The sequence below is a fragment of the Dermacentor andersoni genome, chromosome 1 (assembly GCF_023375885.2).
Source record: "Dermacentor andersoni chromosome 1, qqDerAnde1_hic_scaffold, whole genome shotgun sequence".
Classification (NCBI taxonomy): domain Eukaryota; kingdom Metazoa; phylum Arthropoda; class Arachnida; order Ixodida; family Ixodidae; genus Dermacentor; species Dermacentor andersoni.
Window position 1 is genome coordinate 35,576,936 of NC_092814.1, and position 14,287 is coordinate 35,591,222.

At 45.8% G+C, this 14,287-nt stretch overlaps 1 protein-coding gene across 5 annotated transcripts in view; it reads left to right on the plus strand.

The window, feature by feature from the left end:
• Positions 1 to 14,287, plus strand: part of LOC126545767 (sushi, von Willebrand factor type A, EGF and pentraxin domain-containing protein 1-like) — a 185,683-nt gene that overhangs the window by 115,338 nt on the left and 56,058 nt on the right. For 4 of the 5 annotated variants that reach the window (XM_050193740.3, XM_055061312.2, XM_055061313.2 and 1 more), the window contains 4 exons: positions 1,095 to 1,313; positions 6,634 to 6,867; positions 7,409 to 7,666; positions 7,919 to 8,140. In XM_050193740.3, coding sequence (XP_050049697.2) covers positions 1,095 to 1,313; positions 6,634 to 6,867; positions 7,409 to 7,666; positions 7,919 to 8,140 — 933 coding nt within the window. Of the gene's footprint in view, positions 1 to 1,094; positions 1,314 to 6,633; positions 6,868 to 7,408; positions 7,667 to 7,918; positions 8,141 to 14,287 lie in introns of those variants that run through there. The other variant, XM_050193749.3, reaches the window with a different exon arrangement.

Sequence of the window (14,287 nt, forward strand, 5' to 3'; positions counted from 1 at the left end):
TATTGAATCACCAACTCGCCCAAGCTTCCACTTTATAGAGAAACAAGTAGGGTATAGTTGGTGTGCATTTCGTACTTGAGACATATTTCACTAGCGCAAGAAAGACGTGGGACGAGATCAAGATGCACACAGGACCCGACGCTAGACTTCAACTGAATCTTTATTTCGATGAAACGTATACAAATCACGAGATGCTTAGAGCCCCGACGCAAAGAAGCGAAATTCAATTTTCTTCCTTGCCATCTTTTTTTTTTTTTGTCCCTTTTTCCTGCTTTCCCTGGCTTTAACGCACAAGCTATCTGAACAAGTCCACAAGCAGGTTATTTTCCACCTACGAACATTCTTGTGGTGAGAGCCAGCGACGGGCTACTTGCACAGCCATGACCGCCTTCTTTTTTCTTTTATGTAAGGCGCTTCCAATTCCCTACCAGCCTGTCTCTGGCGCCTCCTAATCGCGCGAGTGCACGAGCACCAACGGCGATGCTCAACCAGGCGGCCACCAACGGCTAAAGCACTGACCCCGCTGCCCAGTTTTCCTTCAAGCGATCATTCAAGCAATGTCCCGTTTGACCGATGTAGTACTTAACACACGACAGGTCACATGCCCATTCGTGTGGCAAGTGCTATATTTGGCCAATGCTCTGGCGAAGTAAAATGTGTGTGCATGAAGTAATACTATCTTTGCAAAAATTTCTTAACAAGTGCTCGAAATCGTGATATGCAGGCAAAGTTTTAAACGGACCAGTCATATATTGGCAGCGTTTCAAAATATGCGATTTAATTGCAGGCTATTGAAATTCTTATTGCAACTACTCGAAAAGAAACAGCTTCGTTCGAAATCGGGTTCTAATTCTGCAAGTTCGCACAAGTCTGCTGCTTTCTTTCTTCCGCATGAAAGCCAAAACCAATCGCATTTTTTTTAAAACTTTTTCACTCTGAAGCAAGCCGAGTGACGTTAGGCTCCTGTAATACCTAAAGAAAGAAAAAAGAACCTCCTGATCCCTCAGTACAAAGGTCAAAAACACTTTGCGACGCTACGTGTGTATACACTGCCGCCTGAACTCGGCAGTATTCGCGATACTTGGCCAATGCAGCCTCCGGGTGCCCGCCGCTGCAAAGCGACCCGTACAGCCGGGTGTCCTGCTCTGCCGACCGCAACGTCACCGAGGGTCACCTGCACCCAGTGGGCGACGTGTGCGAGTACATCTGTCAGCTGCACGGCTACGTCATCCCCCAGAGCAAGGTCGACTCGGCCCTGAAGGAGTGCTTGCCCAACGGCTCCTGGAGCAACGACGACTTCCATCTGTGCCAGAGTACGCGAACCAGTCCTCTCTATTGCGTCTGCCCACCTGGCTACGCCGCCGCTCGTGTGGGTGGCAGCCGTATTCGTGGGTGACTAAATGAAACAAAAAGTAACAATAAAGCGGCGCGGAAGAATCTCTGTTCGGGAAGGTTTCCTAATATCTCGAGGTTCTTCATTTGATGAAAATTCAAAAGAACAGACTGATGGGCTAGTTGGCGTAGCGCAACGACCGGTGTAGTACGCAACTCGAATATGGCAAGAAGGACGACAGAGAAGACCCGGCGCTGAGTCATTTTCCTCCTCTCATGTCGTCTTGTGTGCGCCGTTCGTGCGCGAACGCACGTAATGGGGAAAATTATCGAGACGCTCTCCATGACCGCTTCCCTCATTACACGGTTTGCTGGTTTAAAGTATTCAAGTCAATTGCTACGACACAAAGATAGCCCACATGAACCGCTATCACTAAGCGATCAACTCCGCTGGCAATCAACTCCACTCACACGACGCGGCACAGCTTGGTGGATGTGGCGTGGCTCTACATGCCGAGTTATTCGAGGGTTCGTTCGCGACTGCCGCATTTCGATGGGCGCTAAATGCAAAATACGCTCACTTACCTAGAGTTCGGTGCGCCCTTAAGGACCCCGGGATGTTACACCTGCTTACACGTTCTATCGATTCTGACCTCGATGTAAATTCTGCGTTTGCGCTTTCGCTCCCATACTTACCTGTAGTGTTGACGTAGTATTTTTTTTTGTGTGTGTGACTATTATAGCCATGCAATTTTTGGCAAGTATTGTTTGCTTTAGAGAAGAGTAGTGGGCATCACCCATGATGTGAACCTCTCCTGCACTCACTTTTTTTTTTGTTTTTTTTTCAATCCGGATGGCCAAAATAAATCCGGAGTCCTCCACTACGACGTGCCGACATCGCTGTTATGGCATGTGAGACACCGTAATATATTTTTCTAATTAATCAACTCCACTGGTAAGCTTCCACAGCAAAATGTTCGGGCAATGTCTGTTGCAGGGTTTTTACGGCAAAGATTTGGACTGAGATGAATAGGTGGCGTTGGGAATATGTCGACGGCAATGGCGCAGGTATTGCTGAGAATACATCGGGAACCAGAAAGTGATTTGAAGTGAAAGTTCTCCTTCGAGTTAAGCAAACGCGTGGTATTTTTTTTTTCCCCAATACAGTTCTTTCCTCAGTACACCTCGACTTAAACATTACGCCGGTATCTCCATCGGTCCAGGGAGGTTTGCATTTGGTAAACTATCGAACATATCTCGCTGTGTATATATATATATATATATATATATATATATATATATATATATATATATATAGTTCAATGAGAAGTTCTGTGGGTCCGGTGGATAGGTAGTTTTAGAAACGAAGGTGCACACTTACGAAAATTGCATTAAAGATGCAATTTTCGTAAGTGTGCACCTTCGTTTCTAAAATTATATATATATATATATATATATATATATAGGGTGCTCAAAGTTAGATTTCCTGTGTTTAAAAAAAAATATGCGAAGAGTACACTGACGCGAGGTTCTGCGGCCAGGCTGTCGCAAACTGCGAGGATAATTGTCGTCGTAATGTCATTATTTAATTAAATTCGATAATTAACTTTTCAATTACTGCAGTTAGCATGTATGTTTATATTGAAAATTCAGAGACTGTGCCATTTGGTGACTTTTCCATTTTTTACAATTTTAGTAACGCGCCTGTGTACTGAGATATGCACGTCTGAAATTACAGCCCAAGCCGTCTAGTTACGCATGCGAGGCCCCTCCCTAGTGTGACGCAGCTGTTGCGTATGGTGCTTCGTCTGGGCAAGAATGTGGGGTGATAGGCGACGATGATTCCGTTCTTACCCGCCGTGGTTGCTCAGTGGCTATGGTGTTAGGCTGCTGAGCACGAGGTCGCGGGATCGAATCCCGGCCACGGCGGCTGCATTTCGATGGGGGCGAAATGCGAAAACACCCGTGTACTTAGATTTAGGTGCACGTTAAATTTGGTAGTTGTGTTGCCGCAGCCAGTGAGGATTTCTTTGCGACCATAGTGAGCATTGTGAGTGTTCACTCTGCCATTCCTGCAAAATCGAGCCTCATCAGTCCAAATCACTCTTTGTACGAAATCCTTATGTTGGTCAACTTTTGTTAGTGCCCAATTACAAAACTCCGCCCGTTTCTGAAAGTCTGATGAAGACTCACATGGTATGGATGAAATTCGTGCTTTTTTAGAACGTTGTGCACTGTTCCCACGCTTTTCCCGCATTGTTTAGAAATGTATTTGATGCTTGCATTTGGCATTGCATGCACACTGTTTCAATGTCGTCATCAATGACGCGCTTCTTGGGCTGTCTTTTTTGGTGAACTGAGCCTGTTGTGCGAAAAAGTCTCAAAATGCTAACAAATGTTGCTTTAGTTGGAACTCGCCGATCCGGATGGCGAGACGCGTACAGACTCATTGCTAATGAGGCATGGCCGTTTATGTCCGCCATTGATAGCACTACATCAATTTTCTTCTGCCGTAGAATAGTACCTCGACCCAGACGTTTTTCAACGCAGAAGGCCCCAACGCAGGGCTTGCTTCGTCCAACGGCCCAGCTTAGTAGAGGCAATCAGTGGCAAACGCACGTAATGGAAGCTCAGGGGTTCACTCGATGCGCTTGCAAGGCGATGCCTGATCTGGTATGCCCGAGTGGTATCGCTATATTTATGTTGTTTTTTCTTGTTATTATTGCGCACAACTTTATCTGATGTATCGCGGGTTTATAAGGAAGCCCAAATGCATGTACATGTTACTGTGACAAAGGCTAGTCCACCAGCCGAAACGTCACTCAAATATACTGTGCTTATTCAACGTACGCCGTACTCTTTTTCTTCATATATATAATGTGTGTGTGTGTAAAATTGTCTGTAGCATGCGCATAGTTTCATCACAGAAAGAGGAATAGCTGGCCTTTCCTGCAGGGACGAACGTATCCTTAAAGAAAGCTAATAAAAAATTATATCAGGTACGTTGCAATATCTAATTCATTCTCACTTACTTATTTTTTTTCCTCGTTGGTTCTCTACTGTGGCCACTCTTGACAATCGGCTGTTCTGTTCGTAGGCCATTCTTTTGAAGCATGTGGTTCCTAAGCGAATATTAGTGTGTATATTAACCTGTAGCTCTGACGCCATGAAATGTTTCACTTTGCGTGTTACTATGCTTAGCGGTATGAATATATACATATATGTATAATGTGTGCATGTATAATATGTATATAGTTATATGTATAACTATGTGCACTGGAGTCACTGATGCCGTAAATGACGGGAACACTCAGTCATTAAAGAATGGGATCGGTGAACTAAACTCGGGGGTTTTACGCGCCAAAACCACGATCTGATTATGAGGCACGTCGCAATGGGGTCTCCCGACTGAGTTTTACCACCTGGCTTTTTTTTATTTTGAGATGCAACTAAGCCTAAGTACACGACCGCTTTTGGATTTCACCCGCATCAAAATGCGGCCATCACGGCCGAAACCCGCGACCTTGAGCTCAGCAGCACAACGCCACACCCACTGAACTACCGCAGCAGGTCTGTGTTTTTTGGCGCTATTTTAAATATGAATGATCCGTACCAACTAGCTCGCACCCAAACCCGTCAGAGGCAGCAGGTCATGTGATCGCTGAGTGCGGCTATTAGGGAAAAAAGGCTAATTTGTGACTATAAGGCATCCTTTTGTTGCAAGGTCTGGCGACGATCGCTGAGGGCTGTTTTCTCTGATGCGCTAATAAGCCAACGTAGCCAGCATTCTGCTCTTCGGGGCTCTTTCGCGGCTGTTACCGACCGGAGGTTTCAGCTCGGGACACGAGGCAGAGGGGGCAAGTTAATTCAGCACTGAGTTGATGCGCGTGTGTCGCGTCCGCTTAATGTTCCTCTATAGCTTCGCCCTTTGAAGCAGTCACTAACTCTTCACTAGTTCTTTACTATATATATATATATATATATATATATATATATAATCGTGGTTAACTTGATAATGGCCTTGTCTCGCCCGGTCAATTATGGTGCGTGATCTTAATCTCAGACGAACATTTAAATGAGCTGTAGTTTTATTTATTTATTTATTTATTTATTTTATTTATTTATTTATTTATTTATTGAATACTGCAGACACGTGGAAGGAAAGAAAATCAGATTGACAAAACAAACAGAACGTTGAAAAACGAGATTAGGAAGTGGATTCAATTTATACAATTCCATTCGGTTACAGTTGGAGGAAAAAAAGAAAACTTATATGTGTTTGTTCTTGTAAAGTAAGGGGTTAATGCATCATGTCTGCGGTGGTGTGTAGTTCTGGTCGATAGCTGTGATAAATGTTCAGATGAGTCAAGGGATAAATTGTTAGTGTGAAGTAGTTTAAGGAATTCAAGTCTCTGTTTTTTTCTTCTAAGTTCGAGTGGTTCGAGTGGATTAACAGTTGTCTGCACATGCGTTCACCGGACGGTAGCGTATATCCGATTGTACAGATTTATGCCCATAACGTCATTTATTTAAGCAAATACAAAGATACGCATCGGCACAATGTGCGGTTCCAAAACTTGCTGCGGCTATGTGCCATGTTGGCGGCGGTGCTTCAAAACGGGTCGTGTTGTAGCCCATTCCGTGTGCTGTGCGATTCAGTGTTCTCTCTTATGACATGTTTAGTTGTAGTGCCTTAACTTCTGTGCAGAGTAGTCACTCGCTGTTGGTATTTATGGTGTGACCACTATGTCGCAGTAATTATTCGTTTATTCAATATGACAAAACTAAACGTGCGAATGCGCGCCTTGATTTTTATTACTTCTTTTCTTTCACATGGATGTGCTTTTAAACTATAAGCAACCTAATTGAGGCGAGGAAGCAGCGCTTATACCCAAGATAGACGCCGCTATACTTTTGATAGTGGTAATTCAGGTGTGTAAGTAGCGGTTACTACCTTTTCTTATTGGCAGCTATTACTAACACTTTGCTTACTAACTCCAGTTACTTATACGTAAGTAACGTGCGATAGTTCATTGTAGCTAGTAGCTACTGCTACTTTTTAAAAGAAGAAAGTCTGGAGGTTACCCCTGTCCCTGGGGGCTTCAAGACAGACATACATCTGAGCATTATTCACGAAAATGGTCCTCTGCGACATTGCCGCCAGCCAAGGGAAAAGTATGCCTGGGAATTTAGTACTTCTAAGAAAAAGAATACAGTCATAGCGACCTTCGCTGTTCCAGTATAGCTACTTCTTCGTACCCTAAAGCAGATCTGACCGCAAGTGCGTCTGACTTCGCGCAGAGCAACTAGCCCCAGTGCGGGTAAGTGGTTGCGAGGACACGGAATTCGGCACCGACGAACTGGGCAACACCACCGTGCCACGGCCCGTGTTCCGCACCGGTTCCGGACAACTAGTCAATGCCACCTGTACACCGGAGATGCTGGTCGACTTTGGCGACCACGAGATCAACTGCGTTGCGGAGGACCACGAGCTCAGGTCGTCGGCGTCCTGCGCGTTTAAGGTAATAGTCAAAGGTAGGAACTCGCGCGTGGATCACCGCGGCGCGCATTCCTGGCAAACTTTCTTCCAGCACTCGGAGATGTGATGATGGCGCTCCAGCGCCATGTGCGAACCGTTTGCGGTTTGGGAATAAAAGCTGAAATTATCCGTGTAGGTCATTCATAATAAATTGTTCAAATAATGACCCGAACTAGATCCTCTTTTTCTGCAGACATGTAGACCAAAGTTGGTTGCAAGAAAATGAATTGTTCTATTATGTTATGCAGTCGAAAAGTAGGCTTGCGCTTCTCGTTTCTCTCTAATGATTCGCACAAACGATAACTCAGGAACGTAAGAAACATTAATTATAATCGATCTGTCTGGTGGAAATAATGAACAGTGACCTGCCTTTGCCAAGTTGCATAGGAGCAGTTCTAGACCCCGTCGATTGCTGCGTTGTGTAGCCAGCAGCACACCTTCGCCGCTGTAAGAAGTTTGCGGAGCACGCGGCGGTTCGAGCGCGACTGGCCGTGTGCGAGGCGGCGCTTGTGCAAGGAGCCGTTTTTGTCCCTGCAGGTGAAACTGTTCCCCGCCTTCGCGAATCGGGGCCCGGTTGTGTAGACGTCCAGGAAGTCCACGACAAGTACCCGGTGCACCTAAAGCCTCCCGCCTTCGAGGCGGCGTCCGGCGGCGCCGCCTTGGTCATCTGCGATCCGGCCACTCTGCTTGGGCCCGGCGCGTACAACGTCACCTGTACGGCTAGAGACAATAAAACCCAGGCAGAAACACAGTGTGCCTATGTTGTGAACGCGAGGCAGATCGAGCAGTTCCGGGGTGAGTAGAATCGCTCTGGCTGCATGGCTGCACCGCCGCTCGTGGCTGCTGCGCCTCCGCATGGCTCCAGGCCTGCTCTTGACCGCGATGGCGCGCTTCAATACCACTGTTGGGCCTGCTCTGGCTTGGTTTCCCTGGGGTGCGCCTTGGCTGACCCTTGACGATTGCGGCGCAAACAGACCAAGCTCCGATGGTCGTCTCTCGGGGCACGCGCGCTTGGCTGCTCGCACTGAACATGCGCGTCGTTTCCAGAGTCGCAGTGTTTGTCTCTAAGGGCCCCCGCGAACGGCAACATCCAGTGCAAGCGGCGCATGGGGCTCATCACATGCCGCTTCTCGTGCTTCCCCGACCACGTGATGAGCACCAAGTCGCTTCCCCTGCTGGCCAGGGGCTACGTGGTCTGCGACCGCGCCCAACGAGACCGCTTCGACTTCCAGGAGGAATACGGACTCGACGAGCTGCCCGCCTGCACGCGTGAGTGCCCCGGCGTGGACGGGGCCACCACCTTTTGTCCGCGCGGCCATTTCTTTCGGCCGCAGAATAGCGCGGGCTGCCGCGCAGCACACCTCATACACTCTGCCACTAATGAGTCACCGTACAGAGGATCATTCTAATGCGTAGCATTGTATAGCAAGTTGGTAGAAAATAATGTGAAGCCAGAAAACCCGTTTCCAATACACTGGGCGAAAATGCGCAGTTTCAACCCATTGGGTGTGCGGCTGATAGCTGTCATCCAGAGTGCAGTGACGAACGACCCATTGTCAGCGATAACAATAGGCGTGCCGGCGCAAAACGTTGTACGAGCCCGTCCACCTTTCGCAGTTCTCCATACGACATACGCAGAAAGGAGGCGTTAAACTTAGTCCAGAAATGCTTAAGCTTATACTAAAAAAGGGATCGCATGCAGTATGGGACACCCTGGTAAACACCCGACCAGTGAAGATGGAAGGTGACTATAGGGGACCCAAAACGAGAAGATACGCCACTCGTGCATTAATTACGCATGCACGCGTAACCGTCCCTCCTCCGCTGCCTATGACGACTGGTTATATGTCTATGGTTATACTGCGCCTGGTATTGCGCAAATAAATTAAGCGGTATCTCCCTGAACGAGACCTGTCGAAGATATGAGCAGCATTGTGTGGCGGTCGGTGTGGTGCAGAATTTATATGTCCGTCAATGTAAACATGTGCATTTCTCTGTTCGAACTCCTCACGCATATATAAATAAATAGCGTATACTACGCACATCAGCATAACCTCTACACACACATTACCCCGCATAACACATTCCCCACCAGGCCGACAGCCACATCATGCTACGCATATCTCGGACGGTTCCCGTTCAGGGAGGTTCCGCTTAATTTTTCTTTCAGTGTGCGTGCCCTAACCACCAAGTTAGCTTGTAGCGTAAGAGTTGACGAATTAGAAAGGCTTCGAAGGGTTGCTGCTTGACCCTTTTGTCAGTGATCGCTCTCTTCCTCGCTCCTAACTATATGTGCATAGATTGAAGACGCAACCCGTGGACGCTTGAAACGATGCGAACGCGATGCCGTTATGAAATTCCGAGGAAAGCACGATGCCCAGGAACAACTCTGATTGCGTTGAAAAAAGTATATGCAGCTGATGAACTGTTCCTAACCCCAGAGGACACTTCTGCATGATCCGCGCAACCATGTCTCGCCTACGACGTTTTGGTATCAGAGTACATGGAAACTGGTTTTTGAAGAGCAGCAAGAATATCTCCTCGTGAATGTATATATCGTGTCGTCTACCTGCGAAGTCAAGATCTACTGCAGAAGAAACACGCAAAAAAAAAACGGTTTTCAAAAATGACGGAACGTGGGCTTCCCTTGTGGAGTCGCCACAAAACAAAGGTTTCGCGTGTGCAGCTGTTTTTGAATGAGAATGGGGCATGCAACTGGCCTATTTGGTGAGGTGCCGTGATACCTGCACTACCGTTACGTACACAAGGGCAGTGACACGAACACACAAGACGCAATGAGTGAAGCGCAAATTAACTGGCGCTTATTGAAAATGAGGAAAGGTGTTATTGAGGAAAGGTGTTACTTTTTCGGGTCGACAGACGAATCAATTTCGTATCTGTTTAATCATGCAGATGAATGGCATTTGCGCACTATTTAATTAGGAGAGAAAGCCATCATCATCATTATCATCATCAACATTATATTTTAAGTCCAGTGCAGGACGAAGACCTTTCCCTGCGATCTCCAATTATCCCTGTCCTGCGCCAACGAATTCCAACTAACGCCCGCGAATTTCCAAATTTCATTGCCCTACGCAGTCCCGATTTTGAATCCCAACTATGGGCAGTCCAACGGGCCCGCGACGTGCCGGAGAGGCTATAGGTCTTTCTTTCCCGACGTGGGAGCAGCCCGCTACGTGCTAGTGCACGTCCCGATGGACCTTATTAATTAAAGTTTTTCCATCCATCCATCGTCGCATCTAGTCTTCTGCCGTCCTCGACTGCGCTTCCCTTCTCTTGGCACCCATTCTGTAACCCTAATGGTGTACCGGTTATCTAACCTGCGCATTGCAAGACCTTCCCAGCTCAATTCTTTTCTCATAATGTCAATCAGAATATCGGCTATACCCGTTTGCTCTCTGATCCAAACCGCTCTATTTCTGTCTTTTAACGTTATGCCTAGTATTCTTCGTTCCGTCGCTCTTTGCGCGGTTCTTAACTTGTTCTCAAGCTTCTTTGTCGGTCTCTAAGTTTCTGCCCCATATGTTAGCGCTGGTAAAATGCACTGATTGTACACCTTCCTTTTCAATGATAATGCTAAACTTCCAGTCAGGAGCTGACAATGTCGGCCGTGTGCGCTCGAACTCATTTTTCTTCTTCTGTGAATTTCCTTCTCGTGATCAGGGCTCCCTGAGATTAATTGACCTAGGTAAACGCACTCCTTCGCAGACTCTAGAGGCTGACTGGCAATCCTGAACTCTTTCTTGTTCCCTTGCCCGGCTATTCATGATTCTCTACGAAATTTGCTAATGTCATTGAAATACCGCTGGTAATGAGGCTAAAATTTAAAGGTTGGAAAACATTGGCGTTTAAGTGAGATTTTTTTTTTTGGAGATGTAATCATCTAACGAACCTCGCTGTGAGCGAGAGTGTATGAACTAGTTATCCGGCAAACCCCAAAGTGACTAGCCGGCACTGTTATCCTACAATTGTTACCTGCTTTGCTGTGTGGAACCTCAAGATGCTGCAAAGTTTACAATGACGCAGTTGCTTCCATATTTAAACGGAAAGAAGATGATCGACTCTCCTAGAAGTGTTCGCGTTTGAAAATTGGAAGGTTTCATCTTACGTGTTGTTCGGTTCACTGACCGACGGAGAATGCGATCGTAGTGGCATATTCCAGTCTGTTTGCACTCTAAAGTTGTGCTGAAACATCGTATAAAATTTAAAGCGAACTCGCGAGAAACTTACATTGACTACTCGGTTAGTACATTCATACACATATAAACCTCTGTCTGTCATCTAACCTAAATAGAATGCTCTGCTCATTTAACAAGGTTGTTATTGTTTTAAATACGTATAATAGTTATCACAGTTCTTCGGGCATTAACTGATATTGCAGGCTTTATCTTACTCTTGGCTGCGGTCTTTCCCATTCCATTTTTCATCATTTCTGACAGACACAGTGTTGTGCAGCAGGCCTCGTTATGAGCTATGGAAAACCTTTGGAAGTTCAGTGGAAACAACGGTAGCCCACAACTTTCATTCGGAGAAGCCACCAGCCCACATTACTCTGTTCATATATCATCAGACTTAATTACCGAGCGACAAGACTCATACTAGACGCACTGAGGCGTTAATGAGCATATCTAGTCTGTATTCTGTGAGCACTTCTGCTCGAGCTACATTTCAATCATGCATCTTCGCACACCACTAACAAGTAATGGTGTGCGAATATTGGAAAATTTCGAATAACGTGTGGAATATTCCCCAATTGATTTTATGTTCGAAGCGCATAGTCCCAGTCGTTAATAAGAATACGTTCCGAATCTATTTTGAATATTTTAAATTGTCAACATAAAGATGGAGCAAAAGTACGATAAATTTCATCATGGCGGCCAGAGTTACACATAAACGACGAGCAGTATGGCGCTCTATTGGTCACCTAGAGCCATGCTTCCTGCTAAATCGCTACTGTTTTCACTTACCGAAGAGTCCTTTGTATGCGAACAAACTGCTCATTTGTACTTTTCATAAACAATGCTTCATAATGTACGGTACAATCACAGAAGCTTGCTAACGTTGAGAATATACTAGGATGTAAACAGTTTTATTTTAAATGTGAAAATGACTGTTCATTCTTCCATTCGATTTGCTTCTAGCACTGTTCGATGTATATATGGTTGGGTCGTAAAAATTACCATTCGCACACCTCTGTTAACAGGCTCAACCAAACATTTCAAGTAAACTTTTCAGCCTTTGAACTTCGAAGCACGGGGGCTGATATCTTTCGCTTGTGTCAGCGTCTTGGTAAAGATTTAAATGGGTAACGCGTCGAATCTTGATGCTCCATTTCCGGTTTGTTTTCTTAAGTGGTGCTGGCGTCCAAACATTACTGGTCATAGAATCTTGATTGCCACAAAGCCTTGAAACGCACCTTATAATTCGAAACTGCAATCCCCGTTTTTATGTGGCAGCAACACAACGTACCAGTGTTCGACGGACTCCGTGTACTAATTATGCTGGTATTAGCCCTACGCAAAACTCGCGGCCTGTAAACTGTTCGCGGCAGTAATAAGCACTTGAAAAAGGCATTTACGATCGACGAAAATGCTCCGACGAGTGCCGAGAAGCTAGCGCGCCCGCAGTGCATATCAACGCAGCATGAAAATGACCTTTCAATATACGGGGAATGTATATGGGGACGCAGTTTGCACGGATATATACAGACGAACGTATACAGACGCGAAAACTTTGCTTCCCTCACGTCTGGGTATGTTTCTAAACTCTTTCGTGGACCACTCCCGCAGACTGCGCAGTCTAAAAATGTGCGCCGTTCCCCAAAATATATCTGGTACCGGGGGTGCAACCATGTAGTACCACTGCACGGTAGTGGTATCGCAGGGCGGTGGTACCAGTGGTAAGGGGAGCGTTCTCGCATTTTCCCCTCGTGTCATAGTGTTTTTGGACGCTGTCGTTGAGACGCTGCAGGCCTCAGAATAAATTGTATCGTTCATATACCCCATGCTCCACCGCAACTCGCTCAGGAAGACATCGACGTCAACTAAATGTTGAATCGTCTTTAAAATTATTTTCTCTTTGTCCGACACCGACTCTAAGAAATGCTTACGCCTGTCATTGTTTGTTACACTTTGTTTGTTTGTTTGTTTGTGTGTTTGTTTGTGTGTTTGTTTGTTTGTTTGTTTGTTTGTTTGTTTGTTTGTTTGTTTGTTTGTTTGAAGATACTGTCTGTCCAACATTTGATCTAGACAGAAGTGGTGAGCAGAAGTAACAAATTAGTTCATTACTTCATCAATACAATAGCACTTCGGGACATCAATACAACAAAAATAACTCATTATCACTTTAGTAGAATAACACTACGCAAAAGACAAGAGCAATGCAATGAAATACAATAAGAGCATATTAGCGCTTCAATACACTTAAGCAAACCAAATTCTTTCGTTACAAGCTGTGTGGAACAAGTGTTGAGAACAAATCACGACTTCAGCAATTACACGATCAGGAAGGCGGTTTCATTCGTGCGCTGTCGACGAAAAAAGATGTTTGAAGCTGTTCTTTGTTAACTGCGACAGTATGACGAGGGTTACACTACAAAATGCTTTATACTGCACTCGTCGTTTTAGTGCTCTGGAAGCATGTAGCCCAGTATGTTTTCAGTGTTCTATTTAATGTTGGTTTCATTTTCTCCCGACTATCTGAGAAAATTCCTGGGTTAAGGAAATAACGCTGCCTGTCAATTACTAACTGTAGTCACTGATAGTATACTAAGTTGTTTATTTATTTAGCCCAGAAACAGGATACAAAAGCCTTCTAACTTGTTGCGAATACTCCATGATTAGGATATTGATGCGGCAACAGTAAGAGACTGAGATGGTATCATATGTAATGCAACCGCTCCACAATTGCAGTATACCTCCGTGATGGATCCAGATCGGCTACGGATGTTATACATGCACCTTTGCTGCCCCACTGAGGCTCGTGGCGTCCTATCTCCGGTTCAGGCTGAACAAGTTTCGTGGCACGTTCTGCTTGCCAGCTTGTGTCCCGTTCGCTGTTGTGGTCGAAGACCGTTGCAAGATGCGTTAGTTGCCCACATGCGCTGCGTGTGATGCGACGAACGCGCTGTGTCTCGCATCATCTTGCACTTTTTTCGTTCGTTCCCACTCACATTCGTTCTCTTGACAGACGCTTTTTTCCCCTTGAGTTTCTCATACGCCTATCAAGTCTCGTAGCATATTATATAATCAAGTATTCCAGCGGTTAACACAAAATGCTACGAGAGCGGCAGTTGGTGCTTGTGCGCCAGGGGACGGATTCGTATAAGTAGAGCAGAAAGAGTCTTTAGAACGCCACAGCAATGAAACGTACTCACCATGAAAATGCACTTTCAGC